This window comes from Mobula hypostoma, chromosome 17 (genome assembly GCF_963921235.1).
Source record: "Mobula hypostoma chromosome 17, sMobHyp1.1, whole genome shotgun sequence".
Lineage (NCBI taxonomy): Eukaryota > Metazoa > Chordata > Chondrichthyes > Myliobatiformes > Myliobatidae > Mobula > Mobula hypostoma.
The window spans coordinates 6008305-6021936 of record NC_086113.1 but is presented as its reverse complement, the minus strand read 5'-3'; the positions used below and the strand labels follow the sequence as shown (position 1 = coordinate 6021936).

The following is a 13632-nucleotide window of genomic DNA, read 5'->3' as shown; positions in this document are numbered from 1 at the left end:
CAGATTTCCCCTTTCCATTCTATGAAGATTTCTAATTTCTCTGCTAAATCTGTCATTGCTGAACTGATCTAGGAAATGTTACTTACACCTTTCATGTAATATTCTCATCTTTTGTAAAGTGTGGTGTTCTCACAATGGAATGATCTGAATAAAAGTATTTTTCTTAGCACTGTTTCAGCTACTTTTTGTCTTGCATCATTGGGCTGTCGTTCTTCCAGAAGGGCCTGTTCTGCGCTGTATCCTAAACAAACAAATAAATAAATAGATCACTATTTCTTGCTATTAACTTTAAAACGTTTAACATTTTCTTAACTTATTTTAAGTCTTGATAGAGTGTCTCGGGCTGAAATGTCAACTGTTTATTCCCCTTTTTAGATGCTGCCCGACTTGCTGAGTTTCTCCAGCATTTTGCGTTCAAGAGTACAGCATCTGCAGGATCTCTTGTGTTTTTAATAACTATAGTTTGTTTTTCTCTTGCATGCAGCCTACTCGAAAAGACAGAGGTTGGTTTATAGATCCACTTGGACCGAACCAGTGGTGGACTATGCTTGCTGCTCTTGTTCCAGCTTTGCTTTGCACTATCCTTATCTTCATGGATCAACAGATCACTGCTGTTATCATCAACAGAAAAGAACACAAGCTGAAGGTATTTTATTGCTTATGACAGTTCCCTTGCATGTACCATTCAGCTCATTGAGTCTGTTCCAGCATTTAAACTCGGCTGATGCCCTTACTAATCAAGAACCTAGCAAACTCCATTTTAAATATAAGGACATAATAAGAACATAAGAAACAGGCGCAGGAGTAGGCCATCCGGCCCATCGAGCCTGCCCTGCCATTCAATAAGATCATGGCTGATCTGTCCATAAACTCTGCTCCACCTACCTGCCTTTTCCCCATAACCCTTAATTCCCCTACTATGTAAGTATACCCAGTGACTTGGCCTGCACAGCCATCTGTGGTAATGAATTCCACAGATTCTCCACCCTCTGGCTGAAGAAATTCTTCTTCATTTTTGTCTTAAAGGGATGCCCCTCCATTCCAAGACTGTGCCTTCTGATGCTAGACTCTTCCAATCCTCCCAAAAGAAATTCCTCATCTCTGTTCAACACCTCTTGACTATGTTAAATTACTTCTAAAATCTGGAATTATCCAATTGGATTATTCTTGACCTTTCTATTTTTCTAGACACAATGGAGTGTATGAGGCCATTTGTCCATGGGCACTGACTGTGTTGTTGATGAGGATCAAAACTATTAAAAGCTGTGGTCAATGATTGACATTAAGCCTTTGGCCCTCAGATTTATCTTGCTTGTATATTTATCTGAGCTGGTGATGGCTTTTTCCTTGTTGAAAGCTGTGTGTGCTTTTGCAGTTTTCCCCATTTGGGAAAAATGTGTTACTTCTGCTTTGTGTTCATGGGTTCTTGAATTGGCAGCAAGTACCACAGGAATCAGTGAATGAGGCCATTTGGGTGATCATCTCAGTGGAATAGAATCCTATCAGTTCTATCCTATAGAGTTTTAAATGGGACATTGAGACACTTAGTATTTTTAACAGAGAGAATAAATAAAATTACTGGAATATATGGAGAAGAATAATAAAATTACTGTAAATTTCTCCTCCCTTGCCCTTCTTTCTTTCCATTCCCCATTCTGGCTCTCTCTGACCTCTTTTTTTCTTCTCAACTGCCCTACACCTCCTTCCCTTTTCGCTCTTCTCCTATCAGGTTCTTCCTCCTTCAGCCCTTTATCACTTCGACCTATCATCTCCCAAAGTTCAATGTATGTATACCATATCCAATCTTGAGAGTCATCTTCTTGCAGGTAGCCACAAAACAAAGAAACACAAGAGAATTCACAAAAATAACACACCACAAAGACATCCAGTGTGTGAAAAAGGAAGAACAAATCATGCAAACAATTTTTAAAAAATGAAGAAATAAGCCATAGAACATAAACCATAGATTCCCCACAGCCATGGAGCCAGTTCAGTGCTGCAGCCGGTCCAGGAGCCTGATGGCTGCAGGCCACAGCTCATCCTCCACCCTTGGCCTCGACACCTTAATCTTTCTAATCTAGCTTGGTGCTTAAATCAGCCAAACATAGATTAGTTATCTGCTCTTGGGCCTGGGCTTCACTGTTTCAGTCCAGCTCTAAGTCTGCTCCAGCATTGGTCACTGTGGCCATACCTGCATACTTGAGAGTCCAGTTCACCAAATATTTCAGGATATGGCAGGCTGTACAGATGGTTCAAAAGCACACCTGTCAGCAGGAAATTACGGGCTGCAGTTTACAGTGAATGTTGTCCCAAAAGTGTATATTTTGTAGAATTGTTAGTAGTTTTGTTAGCTGTCTGCAAAACGTCACCATCTCTCACCAGCACCACCTTCACCATATACTCCCCAGCTGCTTACTTCATCCTCCTCATCTATCTACACACCTACCCCCTCACCTTGTCTCACCTATACCTGCCAGATGGTACTCCCTCTCCTCCTTTCCCCACCTTATTATTCTGGCTTCTGCCCCCTTTCCAGTCCTGTTAAAGGGTTTCGGCACAAAATGTCGACTGTTTATTCTCCTCCGTAGATGCCGAACTCCTGCAGCATTTTCAAGATTCAAGGTTCCAGATTCATTTATTATCAATTATACAACATTGAGATTTGCTTGCTTACAGGTAGCCAAATCTCAAGGTTGTATAATTTATACATTATTTGATGTACATTCTTTGTGTGTTTCTCAAGATTTCAAGCATCTGCAGAATCTCGTGTTTTCATTTTAAACCAAAATATATTGGTGCTAACTAGAAAGTACCATCACTATTCATTTCATTTTAATGTACATGTTGCTAGTTGCTCATATTCTGGTTGTTGTTTTGCAGAAAGGTTGCGGTTATCACCTTGATTTGTTGATGGTAGCTATTATGCTAGGAGTGTGCTCAATTATGGGCCTGCCTTGGTTCGTGGCTGCCACGGTCCTCTCCATCAGCCACGTCAACAGCCTCAAGGTAGAATCAGAGTGTTCAGCACCTGGAGAACAGCCCAAATTCTTGGGTATCCGAGAGCAGCGAGTTACTGGCTTACTGATATTCGTTCTAATGGGGCTGTCTGTCTTCATGACTTCTGTTCTCAAGGTAAGGTGAAGGGTACTGAAGGCTTGTTGGCATCTAGAGGCATTTTTTAAATTAAAGTTCAGGGACATTGTTTCAGATTTAAAAAAAATGAAAACCCATCTTTGTTCATAAATGAATCAAATTTCCATGAGTGAGTATACATATTGCAGATGCATTTATTTCTGGCATGTTAAATGTCAAATGCAATGCTTCTTGGGCAGATGGGGTTTGTCAGCCATGGTTGGCACTTGTCTAGGAGCAAATCTGTGCTGCCTTGTGGCTATACCCACTCATGGGAGTAAACCCTGAGGAAATATCTGGAGCTGGAGTCCCTAAGGCTGCCCTACATTGAGCTCAACACTGACTGGAAACTCCTGCGACGTCGATGGTGTCAAACTGTATCAGTCTCTGTCGTTCCTTTGGATTCATCAGCTGTGTGGAGAGGGGGAGCCTGCATATCATACTGCCCTGGTTTGCATACTGCCTTGTGTGTCAATACATAGACAGCTAGGATGTAACACTCTGGCGATGGAGGGTCTCAGGGAATCTACCTGGACTATGTTTTCTCTCCTTTTATTCTGACATTTTGTGGAAGATGCAAAAGCCTGAAAGCATGTACTACTAGGCTGAAGGACAGCTTCTATCCCACTGTCATAAGATTGCTGAATGGTTCAGTCATATGACAAGATGGACTCTTGACCTCACAATCTACCTTGTTATGATCTTGCACCTTATTGTTTACGTGTACTGCACTTCCTCTCTATCTACAACATTTTATTCTGCATTGTTTTTTATTCTTGAACTCAAACCACTGTGTAACGATTTGATGTGTATGAACAGTACGCAAGACAAGCTTTTCACTGTATCTTGGTACACGTGACAATAATAAACCAATTCCAATTTGAATTCAAAATGCATTGAATATCTTGTTTGCAAATTCACTTAGCAGTTGAAGAAAATAATGTTTATAAAATATATAAATTTGCTGCTTTAAGTGAATAACATTTATTTCTTATTTGCAGTTTATCCCAATGCCAGTTCTGTATGGTGTCTTCCTTTACATGGGGGCTTCTTCCTTGAAAGGAATTCAGGTATTTCTGCCTAAATACAATAAAATTCAAATAATCTCTCCAAGTTCTTCCCTAAGAACATTATAATTTATAAACTATATTTCTTTCACCAGTTGTTTGACCGTTTGAAATTATTTGGGATGCCAGCGAAACACCAGCCTGACTTGATATACCTACGCTACGTACCACTTTGGAAAGTGCACATCTTCACTCTTATTCAGCTTACCTGCCTTATCCTGCTCTGGATCATTAAAGCTTCAGCTGCTGCTGTTGTCTTTCCTATGATGGTGAGATTATTGGTTATTTCCATTATATTGTAGACATCTCTAAGTTTCGATTTTTTTCTGTTTTGTTTTGTTCATGGGAGATGGACATTGCTGATGTGACAAAGATATTGTGTCAGTCCCTAATTCAACCATTAATTAGTGGATGCTGGGTCAATAATCTGGAGCCACGTAAGATAATGCCTAGCAGCACAGATAAGGATGGCAGGTTTTCTTCCTGGAGAGCAGTGACAATGTGGTATTGTAATACTTCTATTGTGCTAAATGTTCAGTTATTTAGAACGTAGAACATTACAGCATAGTACGGGCCCTTCAGCCCACAGTATTGTGCTGACCTTTTTACTTATTCCAAGATCAGTCAGACTCAGACTGAAGGACCTGTTTCTGTGCTGTACTTTCCTCTGATTCTAAGACTCTAATCTAACCCTTCCCCCTTACATAACTATCCATTTTTCTATTATTCCAGAGGCCATCTCAGAGTTTCTTAACTGTCCCTAATGTATCTGCCTCTACCACCAACCCTGGCAGAGTGTCCCACTCTGAAATCATACTGATCTATTAGACATTTATCGGGGCCAATAAGAAGAAGCGAGGTGTTAGCGGAGCAGTCGTTGTGTGATTGAACAGTGTTAGAATGACCGGGCTTTGGCTTAACAGGATTAGGCAAGAGCAAGCTTGGGCAAGCACAGATGGAGATTCTAGTTAAGTTTCTAATAAACTTTTTTTCTGTTAGTACGTAGTTAGTGTGCTGAGAATGGGTCCGGGGTTAGTGGTGTATTCCTTGTGTGAGATGTGGTAACTACATCTCACACAACTACACACCAATAACTACATCTGCGTGAAGTGCATCGAGCTGTATCTCCTTAGAGATCACGTTAAGGAACTGGTGCTGCAGCTCAATGGTCTTCTGTTTGTACAGGAGAATGAGGAGGTGACAGGCAGGAGCTACAGGAAGGTAGTTACCGCTAAGTTTAGCATGTGGGTGCTTGGGTGACTGTCAGGAGAGGGAAAGAGAATAGGCTGCCATTACAGAGTACCACTGTGGCCATTTCCCTCAATAATAAGTATACTGCTTTAGATACTCTTGTGGGGATGACCTAACAGGGGGTAGCCACAGCAACCTAATCTCTGGCACTGAGTCTGACTCTGTGGCTCAGAAGAGGAGTGCAGTGGTGATAGCGGATTCCATAACTGGAGGACCAAACAGCAGATTTTGAGGATGTGAAAGAAACACCTGGATGGAATGTTGCCTCCAGGTACCAGGGGTTAGAGCTGTTTCAGATCAGATCTATGGCATCCTAAAGGGGGACTTTGAACAGCCAAAAGTTGTGGTCCACCTTGGTATAGGGTAGTAATCTCTGGATTGCTGCCTATGCCACGCGCCTGTGAAGATAGGAACAGGATGATTTGACAGAAGAATGTGTGCTGAAGAATTGGTGCAGGGGCAGGGTTCCAGATTTCAGGATCATTGAGATCTCTTCTGGGGAAGGTATAACCTGTACTAAAAGTAGGGGTTACATCTGAACCCGATGGGGACAATATCCTTGCAGACAGATTTGCTGGAGCTGTTGAGAAGGGTTTAAATTAATTTAGCAGGGGGATGGGCATCATAGTGATAGGGCTGAAGATGGGGCATTTGGTATACAACTAGATGCAGTATGTCGTGAGACTGTGAGGAAGGATAGGCAGATGATAGGGAAAAATTGCAGTCAATGAAATGAGTTAAAGGGTAACAGCTGGCCAAAATCGGAAAGGATGATGAATGCAGGACTGCAATTTTATATCTGAATGCCCGCCATGTACAAAATAAGGTAGATGATCTTGTAGCACAGTTAGAGACTGACAGGTATGATGTTGTGGGCATCACTGAGCTGTGGCCGAAAGAAGATCATAGTTGGGAGCTTAACATTCAAGAGTATACGTTGTATTGAAAGGACATACAGCTAGGCAGAGAGGTTGGGGTGGCTCTATTGGTAAAAAATGGACTCATCCTTAAAAAGAGGTGACATAGGATCAGAAGATGTAGAATCCTTGTGGGTAGAGTTAAGAAACTGCAAGGGTAAAACGCCCCTGATGTGAGTTATATACAGATCTGAACAGTAGCCAGGATGTGAGCTGCAAATTATAACAAGGCATAGAAAAGGCATGTAAAAGGGGCAATGTTGTGATAGTCATGGGGGATTTCAGTATACAGGTAGATTGGGGAAATCAGGCTGATACTGGATCCAAAGAGCAGGAAATTTGTAGAATGCCTACGAATTGGCGTTTTAGAGCAGCTTGCAGTTGAGCCCAACAGGGGAACACCAGTACTAGTTGTGTGATGACCCAGTTTGACAAGGGAAGTTAAGGAAATAGAACCCTTAGGATGCAGTGAGCATAATATAATAGATCTCACCCTGCAGCTTGAGAAAGAGAAGCTAAAATTGTATGTATCAGTATTACAATGGAGTTAATGGAATTACAGAGGCATGAGAGAGGAGCTGGCCAAAGTTGATTCGAAGGGACACTAGCAGAACAGCAATGGCTGGAGTTTCTGGGAGCAATTTGGAAGGCACAGGAAAGATACATCTCAGATAAAAAAGTACTCTACAGGGTCAAAGACTCCATATGAGCAAAAGTGAAGGCATATAATACAGCAAAAATTATTGAGAAGGTGGAGGATTGGAAAGCTTTTAAAAACCTAAAAGAAGGCAACTAAAAAGGCCATAGAGAGAGCAAAGGTGAAATATGAAGTAAGCTAGCCAATAATATAAAAGAGGATACAAAAAATTTTTTCAGATATCTAAAGAATAATGAGAGAGTATAACGAACCGCTGGAAAATGATACTGGAGAGGTAGTAATGGGGACCAAAGAAATAGCATATTTTGCCTTAGTTTTTACCATGGAAGTCACTAGCAGAATGCCCGAAATGTAGGAGTGTCAGGGGGCAGAAGTGAGTGTCATTGCTATTACTAAGGAGAAGGTGTTTGGGAAGCTGAAAAGTCTGAAGGTAGCTAAGTCACTTAGACCAGATGGAATACACCCCAGGGTTCTGAAAGAAGTAGTTGAAATGATTGTGGAGGCATTAGAAATGACCTATCAAAAATCACTGGATTCTGGAATGTTTCCAGAGGGCCAGAAAATTGCAAATGCCATTCCACTCTTAAAGAAGGAAGGCAGAAGAAAGGAAATTATCAGCCAGTTAGCCTGGCTTCAGTGGTTGGAAAGGTGTTGAAGTCTATGATTAAGGATGAGGTTTTGGGAAACTTGGAAGGTCATGACAAAATAGTCAAAATCAGCATGGTTTCCTTAAAGGGAAACCTTTCCTGACAAATCTGTTGGAATTCTTTGAGAAAATAGCAGGCAGGAAAGACAAAAGAGAGCCCGTGGATGTTGTTTATTTGGATTTTCAGAAGGTTAACAAGAAGGTTAACATGGAAGCTACTTAACAAGATTGGAGTCCATGGTCTTACAGGAAATATACTAGCATTGGCTTATTAGCAGGAAGCATAGAGTGGGAATAAAGGGAGCCTTTTCTGGTTGACTGCTATGACTAGTGGTGTTCCACAGGGGTCTGTGTTGGGACCACTTCTTTTTACATCATATGTCAATGATTTGGATGACAGACTTGATGGCTGTGTAGCAACATTTGTGGGTGATACGAAGACAGATGGAGGGACAGGTGGTGTTGGGGAAGCAGGGTGTTTGCAGAAGGACTGGGACAGATTTGGAAAATGGTCAAAGAAGTGGTAGTTTCAATATAGTGCAGGGAACTGCATGGTCATGTACGTTGATAGAAGGAATAAAGGCATTGACCATTTTCTAAATGGGAAGAAAATTCAAAACTCTGAGGTGCAAAGGGACTTGGGAGTCCTTGTGCAGGATTCTGTAAGGGTTGACTTGCAGGTTGCATTGGTGGTGAGGAAGGTAAATGCAACGTAAGCATTCATTTCGAGAGCATTTGAATATAAGAGGAAGGGTGTAATTCTGAGGCTTTATAAGGCATTACTTGGAGTGTTGTGATCAGTTTTGGTCCCTTATCTAAGAAAAGATGTGCTGGCCTAAAGGAGGTTCTTAGGAATGAAAGGGTTAGCACATGAGGAGTGGTGTTTGATTGCTCTGGGCCTGTACTCGCTGGAGTTTACACGAATGAGAGAGGGGATCTCATTGAAACTATCAAATACTGAAAGGTTTAGGGTGGATGTGGAGAGGAGGTTTCCTATAGTGGAGGAGTCCAGGACCAGAGGCTACAGCCTCAGAATAGAGTAACATCTATTTAGAACAGAGATGAGGAGGAATTTCTTTAGCCAGAGGGTGATGAATCTGTAGAATTCATTGCCACAGATGGCTGTGCAGGCCAAGTCATTGGGTATATTTAAGGTGGAGGTTGATAGGTTCTTGATTAATCATCATGTCAAAGGTTATGGGAGAAGCCAGGAAAATGGGATTGAGAGGGATAATAAATCTGCCATGATGGAATGGCAGAGCAGACCCAATAGGCCAAATGGCCCAATTCTGCTTTGATGTCTTGTGGTCTTATAGTTATGAGTAATTCTGTTCTCTGTATTCAGTGGGAGGAATTAGTACAGTGCAAACTCATTGGTTTGTTTCCGTAGATGAAGACTTAGTCTTGTGCAGAGAAGTTGAGTAAGAGTGGCTTATACTGCCCGGGGGTTAAAAGATGAGAGATGATTTCACTGAAACATACAGGATTTTGTGAGAAAGTGGCAGATTTAATCTTAATAGTCTGTTTCTTTTAGTTGTACAACCAAGAGTTAGGGTAGCATAGCTTCTAAGATGTGAATTTCCAATTTAATACTGTGATAAAAATTCTGTTGCACAAAGCGTCATACATTCTTTGGTTTCTTACTCTCAGGTGTGGTGGATGATGAATATATGAATTTATTGAGCGGTAAGGGAATTAGCTGATAAGTGAATTTGGTAGGAAAGTAGAGGGATCTTATCATCTTCTCCTGCTTCAGTTTCTTATTTTCCTTTGTGCCAAAGGGCATCTTATAAGCATTCAAGGTTTAAATAGCGCCCGAGGTAAAACACTTGGTTTACAGATGATGCCAAATTGAGAGAGGAAGAGGTTCAAGCACCAGGAACTAAGAAAGCCAAGTGTGAAACGCTGAGGATGTGGCAATGAACCAGAATATTTTTTTCTCTCTGCTTGTTATTATTGGCAGGTTCTTGCTCTTGTGTTTATCCGTAAATTGTTGGACTTCTGCTTTACGAAACGAGAACTTAGCTGGTTAGATGACTTGATGCCTGAAAGCAAAAAGAAGAAATTGGAAGATATGCAGAAAAAGAAAAAAGAAACTGAAGTAAGTGCCTAATTGTAAACAGTTTTCCTTTAACAGTTGGGTTCTGTGTTTTCCTGTTAATACTGTTGATTGTCCAGCAAACAGTTGTCCATCACAGGCTGACAGACTCCTCCATTGATTACTACTTGTTGCCACGTTTTTTCACTTTTCATGTAAAGGTTATTTAATGCATCTTGATTACTTACAGATTTGAACATTTGAATGTAGTTTTGAGCAATATTCTACTTTTGTTTTCCTCTCTAGTTTACAATTGTTACTTTGAATCAGATGTTCTGTTGAATGTTGGGGATAAAGATGGTATATCTGTTCACATCTTTTGCATTCAATCTTCAATGATGATGTAATTATCAGCTGGGTGCCCTTTTTCCATGTTGGTCAGCCAAGAACAATACACAATGTGGAGTCGAAAGCTATGCTGTGAATGGTGTAATAATTGATGCTGTTTTTATGTTGAGAAGTCAAGGCTGCAATAACATACAGAAAAGCAGATTATTAAGGGTCCACAAATTCTTAAATATATGATGCATAAATTTGCTGGTGCATTCTACATTTGGTTATTTTAGGGTTTACCATCGCTATGTGTCCAGGACAAGGAAGCATGCAGGATCCATCCAGCAAACATCCTTTTCTGAAAACTCCCTTCTAGAAAGCACCATAGGGCTTTTAGAACAATAACTTCACAGCATCTTAAAAGTTTGGTCTCCCGGGCTGTTAATCTGATCAACCATTCTATTAGTCCCCACTCCCACCCGCACCCTCCTCTATCTATTATCCCCGTCACTGCACTGCACTTTAAAACACTTTTTACAAAGCTGTTCACATTGTAAATACATGCTGGTATTTATGTACATTTTATTCCATATCTACCCCTTAACTCTATATTTTATATGTTCCTTTATTATTTATAATTTTTGAATGTTTATGTTTTTGTTATATGTTATGCCAACACATCACAGAAATTCCTGATACATGTAAATGGTGAATAAAGTTGATCCTGCATCCTTTAAATCTTAAACCAGGAAGAAACCAGGTTTGGTAAAGCAAATCTTCAGCATGTTTCAGTCCCTTGTAACTTGCCTATGTGATAGCACTGTTGCCTCCAGACCCCACATTCATGCCCATTACTTTTTGTGGCACTTTTGTTTTTAAAAAGGTAAGTTGCTGTACATGGATATTAATAGATCTGCTTTTAATTGGCTTTTGTCCTGCTGAAGCTAACCTGGTAGGGCCACATGTCAATTTCTTTTGTCAGACTCTCTGTAATATTTGCATGGATAATTTGAACAGTGTCAGGTTTAGCTACTATCATACATTTTTATATACTGATCAAGTCTTTTTCACTTACTGATCCTATTGACTGATCTAAATTTGTAAGTAAAAGTAATTTTATGGATACAAGCTGATTCATGAATTCAACGCAAGAGTAGACAGAGAGTATCTTTTTCCTAGGGCTGAAATGTCTAATACCAAAGAGTGTGCATTTAAATTAAGAGGGGGTAATTTGAAAGAAGGTGTGAGGGACAAGATTTTTTTACACAGAGTGGGGGCTACCTGGAATGCACTGCCAGGGGTGGCGGTAGAGGCAGATATATTAGGGACTTTTAAGAGATTTTTAGATAGGCACATGAATGTGAGGGAAATAGAGGCTCATGGGCATTGTGTAGGCATAAAGGATTTGTTTAGTTGCCCATTTGATTATTAATTTATTTGGTTCAGTACAACATTGTGGGACAAAGAGCCTGTTCCTGTGCTGTACTGTTCTGTGTTCTTTATTCTACATTGGTGTGTAACTTTAGAAACTTTTAAAAGATTTATTTTGCTCTTATGTTAGAAGTATGAGTATGGTTTAGAAAAGATAAGAATATATGAATTAAGAACAGGAATGGACCATTTGACTCCTATAGTCTGCTTTGCCAAACTTCTGATTCATAGCTGATTATCCATCTTGGAGCCAATTTCTCTAACATCCCCACATCTAGAAACTCAATGATCTTCATTTCAAGGTAACTTGACGATTGAGCCTACACAGCTCCTCAGAGTACAGATTACCGAAGAGAAGTTTTTTATATATATATATTAGTCCTGAATGCCTTACCATCTACTTTGAGATCATGATACTGACTCAGTACTTGGCCAGGAGATAGATCTTGCTTGCGTCCGGTTGATCAGGTCCTGTCAGAATTTTGTAATGAGTGTCCTCTCATTTTCCTAATGTCAGGAAAATACACTCATAGTTTATTCAGTCTCTCCTTGTAAGCAAAGCTGCCAACACTGGAACAGATCTAGTGAACATTTGCCATACTTCCTCCATGACACCTTTATCCCTTTAAACAAGGGCCCAAATACTGTATCAAACCCCAGGCTGGTCTCATTAACACTTTGTTTTCTCTTGTACTGTACTGTAGTTTTGTAATAAAGACCAGCATACTGTTACCTGTTTTTTTTTTGTTGCTATTTTTATTGACTTGTGTCTTGGGAACCAGGGTCATTTTAAGCATCAACAATAGTCACCTAATCCTCATAAGATATACAAGAAGAAGTCAGCTATTTGGCCCATCAAGTCTGCTGCACCATTCCATCATGGCTGATTTATTATCCTCCTTAATACCATTCTCCTGCCTTCCCTCTGTAACCTTTGACACCCTGACTAAACAAAATCTGATCGAATATTCCCAACGTTTCAAAAAAACAATCTTTATTTTCTTTTGGCCTTTTGTGTTACCTAAATTCATTATGGCAGATATAATTTATGTTTTTTTTTCCTGGTGACTCCTTTGAAACAATATATAGAGGAGAGGGTCAAGCATAAATCTGTGTGCCAGGTAAATTAAATCTTACACTGTCATTCATGGCTTTTTACAAATTAAAGGTTTCTACCTGATAATGGATATGGAGGAAGAACTACAAAACTTTATTGATATAGTTGTTGAAGAAAGTGCAAAAATGGGTCTACTTATCAATTGCAAAAAGACAGAATGTATGGTGATATCCAAAAAGAAGGAGAATCCTATCTGCAGGCTGAGAATAACGGGGAAGACATAAAACAAGTACAGAACTTTTGCTACTTAGGAAGCTGGGTGACATCAGATGGCAGGTGCGACATGGACATCAAAAGGAGAATAGGGATGGCAAAAGACACCTTTACGAGAATGAAGAGCATACTGACCAATACTAAACTAGGCATGACAACCCACCTCAGAGTACTGTAATGTTATGTTTATCCAGTTATGTTATATGGCTCAGAATGTTGGACAATATCTAGTAACATGAGGAAATGAATTGAAGCAGCAGAGATGTGGTTTTTGAGGAGAATGCAAAGAATATCATGGACGAAACGAATATCTAACGAGGATGTCATGAACAGAGCAAGCACAAAAAGAGAAATAATGTATGAGATCGTGAAAAGGCAACGTAACTTCATTGGACATGTGATTAGGAAAGAGGAGTTAGAATGCACGGTAATTATGGGAAAGATTGAAGGGAAGAAAGCAAGAGGAAGACAAAGACAAATGATGATGGAGACAGCAGCTAGAGAACTGGAAATGAATACTGATGAATTGATCCACTTGACCCTAAACAGGAGTGTGTGGGCCATGGCAGTCAAAGCTCAAACTGGGCACGGCACCAGATGATGATGACCTGATAACAGGTCAGATAATTTTATAAATTGGAGGTTGCCTGGAATGTGCTGCTTGGGGTGGTGGTAGAGGCAGATATATTAAGGACTTTTAAGAGACATTTAGATAGACACATGAATGTGAGTGAAGTGAAAGGATACCTGGAAAAAGGGATGAGCTTAGTTAGCCATTTGATTCCTCATTTAATTGGTTCAGCTCAACATTATGGGCCGAAGGTATTGT

General features: G+C 40.2%; 1 protein-coding gene across 7 annotated transcripts in view; it reads left to right on the top strand.

Annotated features, from left to right (window-relative positions):
• The window catches only part of LOC134357810 (sodium bicarbonate cotransporter 3-like), a 147856-nt gene that overhangs the window by 122917 nt on the left and 11307 nt on the right, over nucleotides 1-13632 (top strand). For all 7 annotated transcript variants that reach the window (XM_063069485.1, XM_063069487.1, XM_063069486.1 and 4 more), the window contains 5 exons: nucleotides 485-646; nucleotides 2881-3132; nucleotides 4134-4202; nucleotides 4295-4468; nucleotides 9635-9772. In XM_063069485.1, coding sequence (XP_062925555.1) covers nucleotides 485-646; nucleotides 2881-3132; nucleotides 4134-4202; nucleotides 4295-4468; nucleotides 9635-9772 — 795 coding nt within the window. The remainder of the gene's footprint in view (nucleotides 1-484; nucleotides 647-2880; nucleotides 3133-4133; nucleotides 4203-4294; nucleotides 4469-9634; nucleotides 9773-13632) is intronic.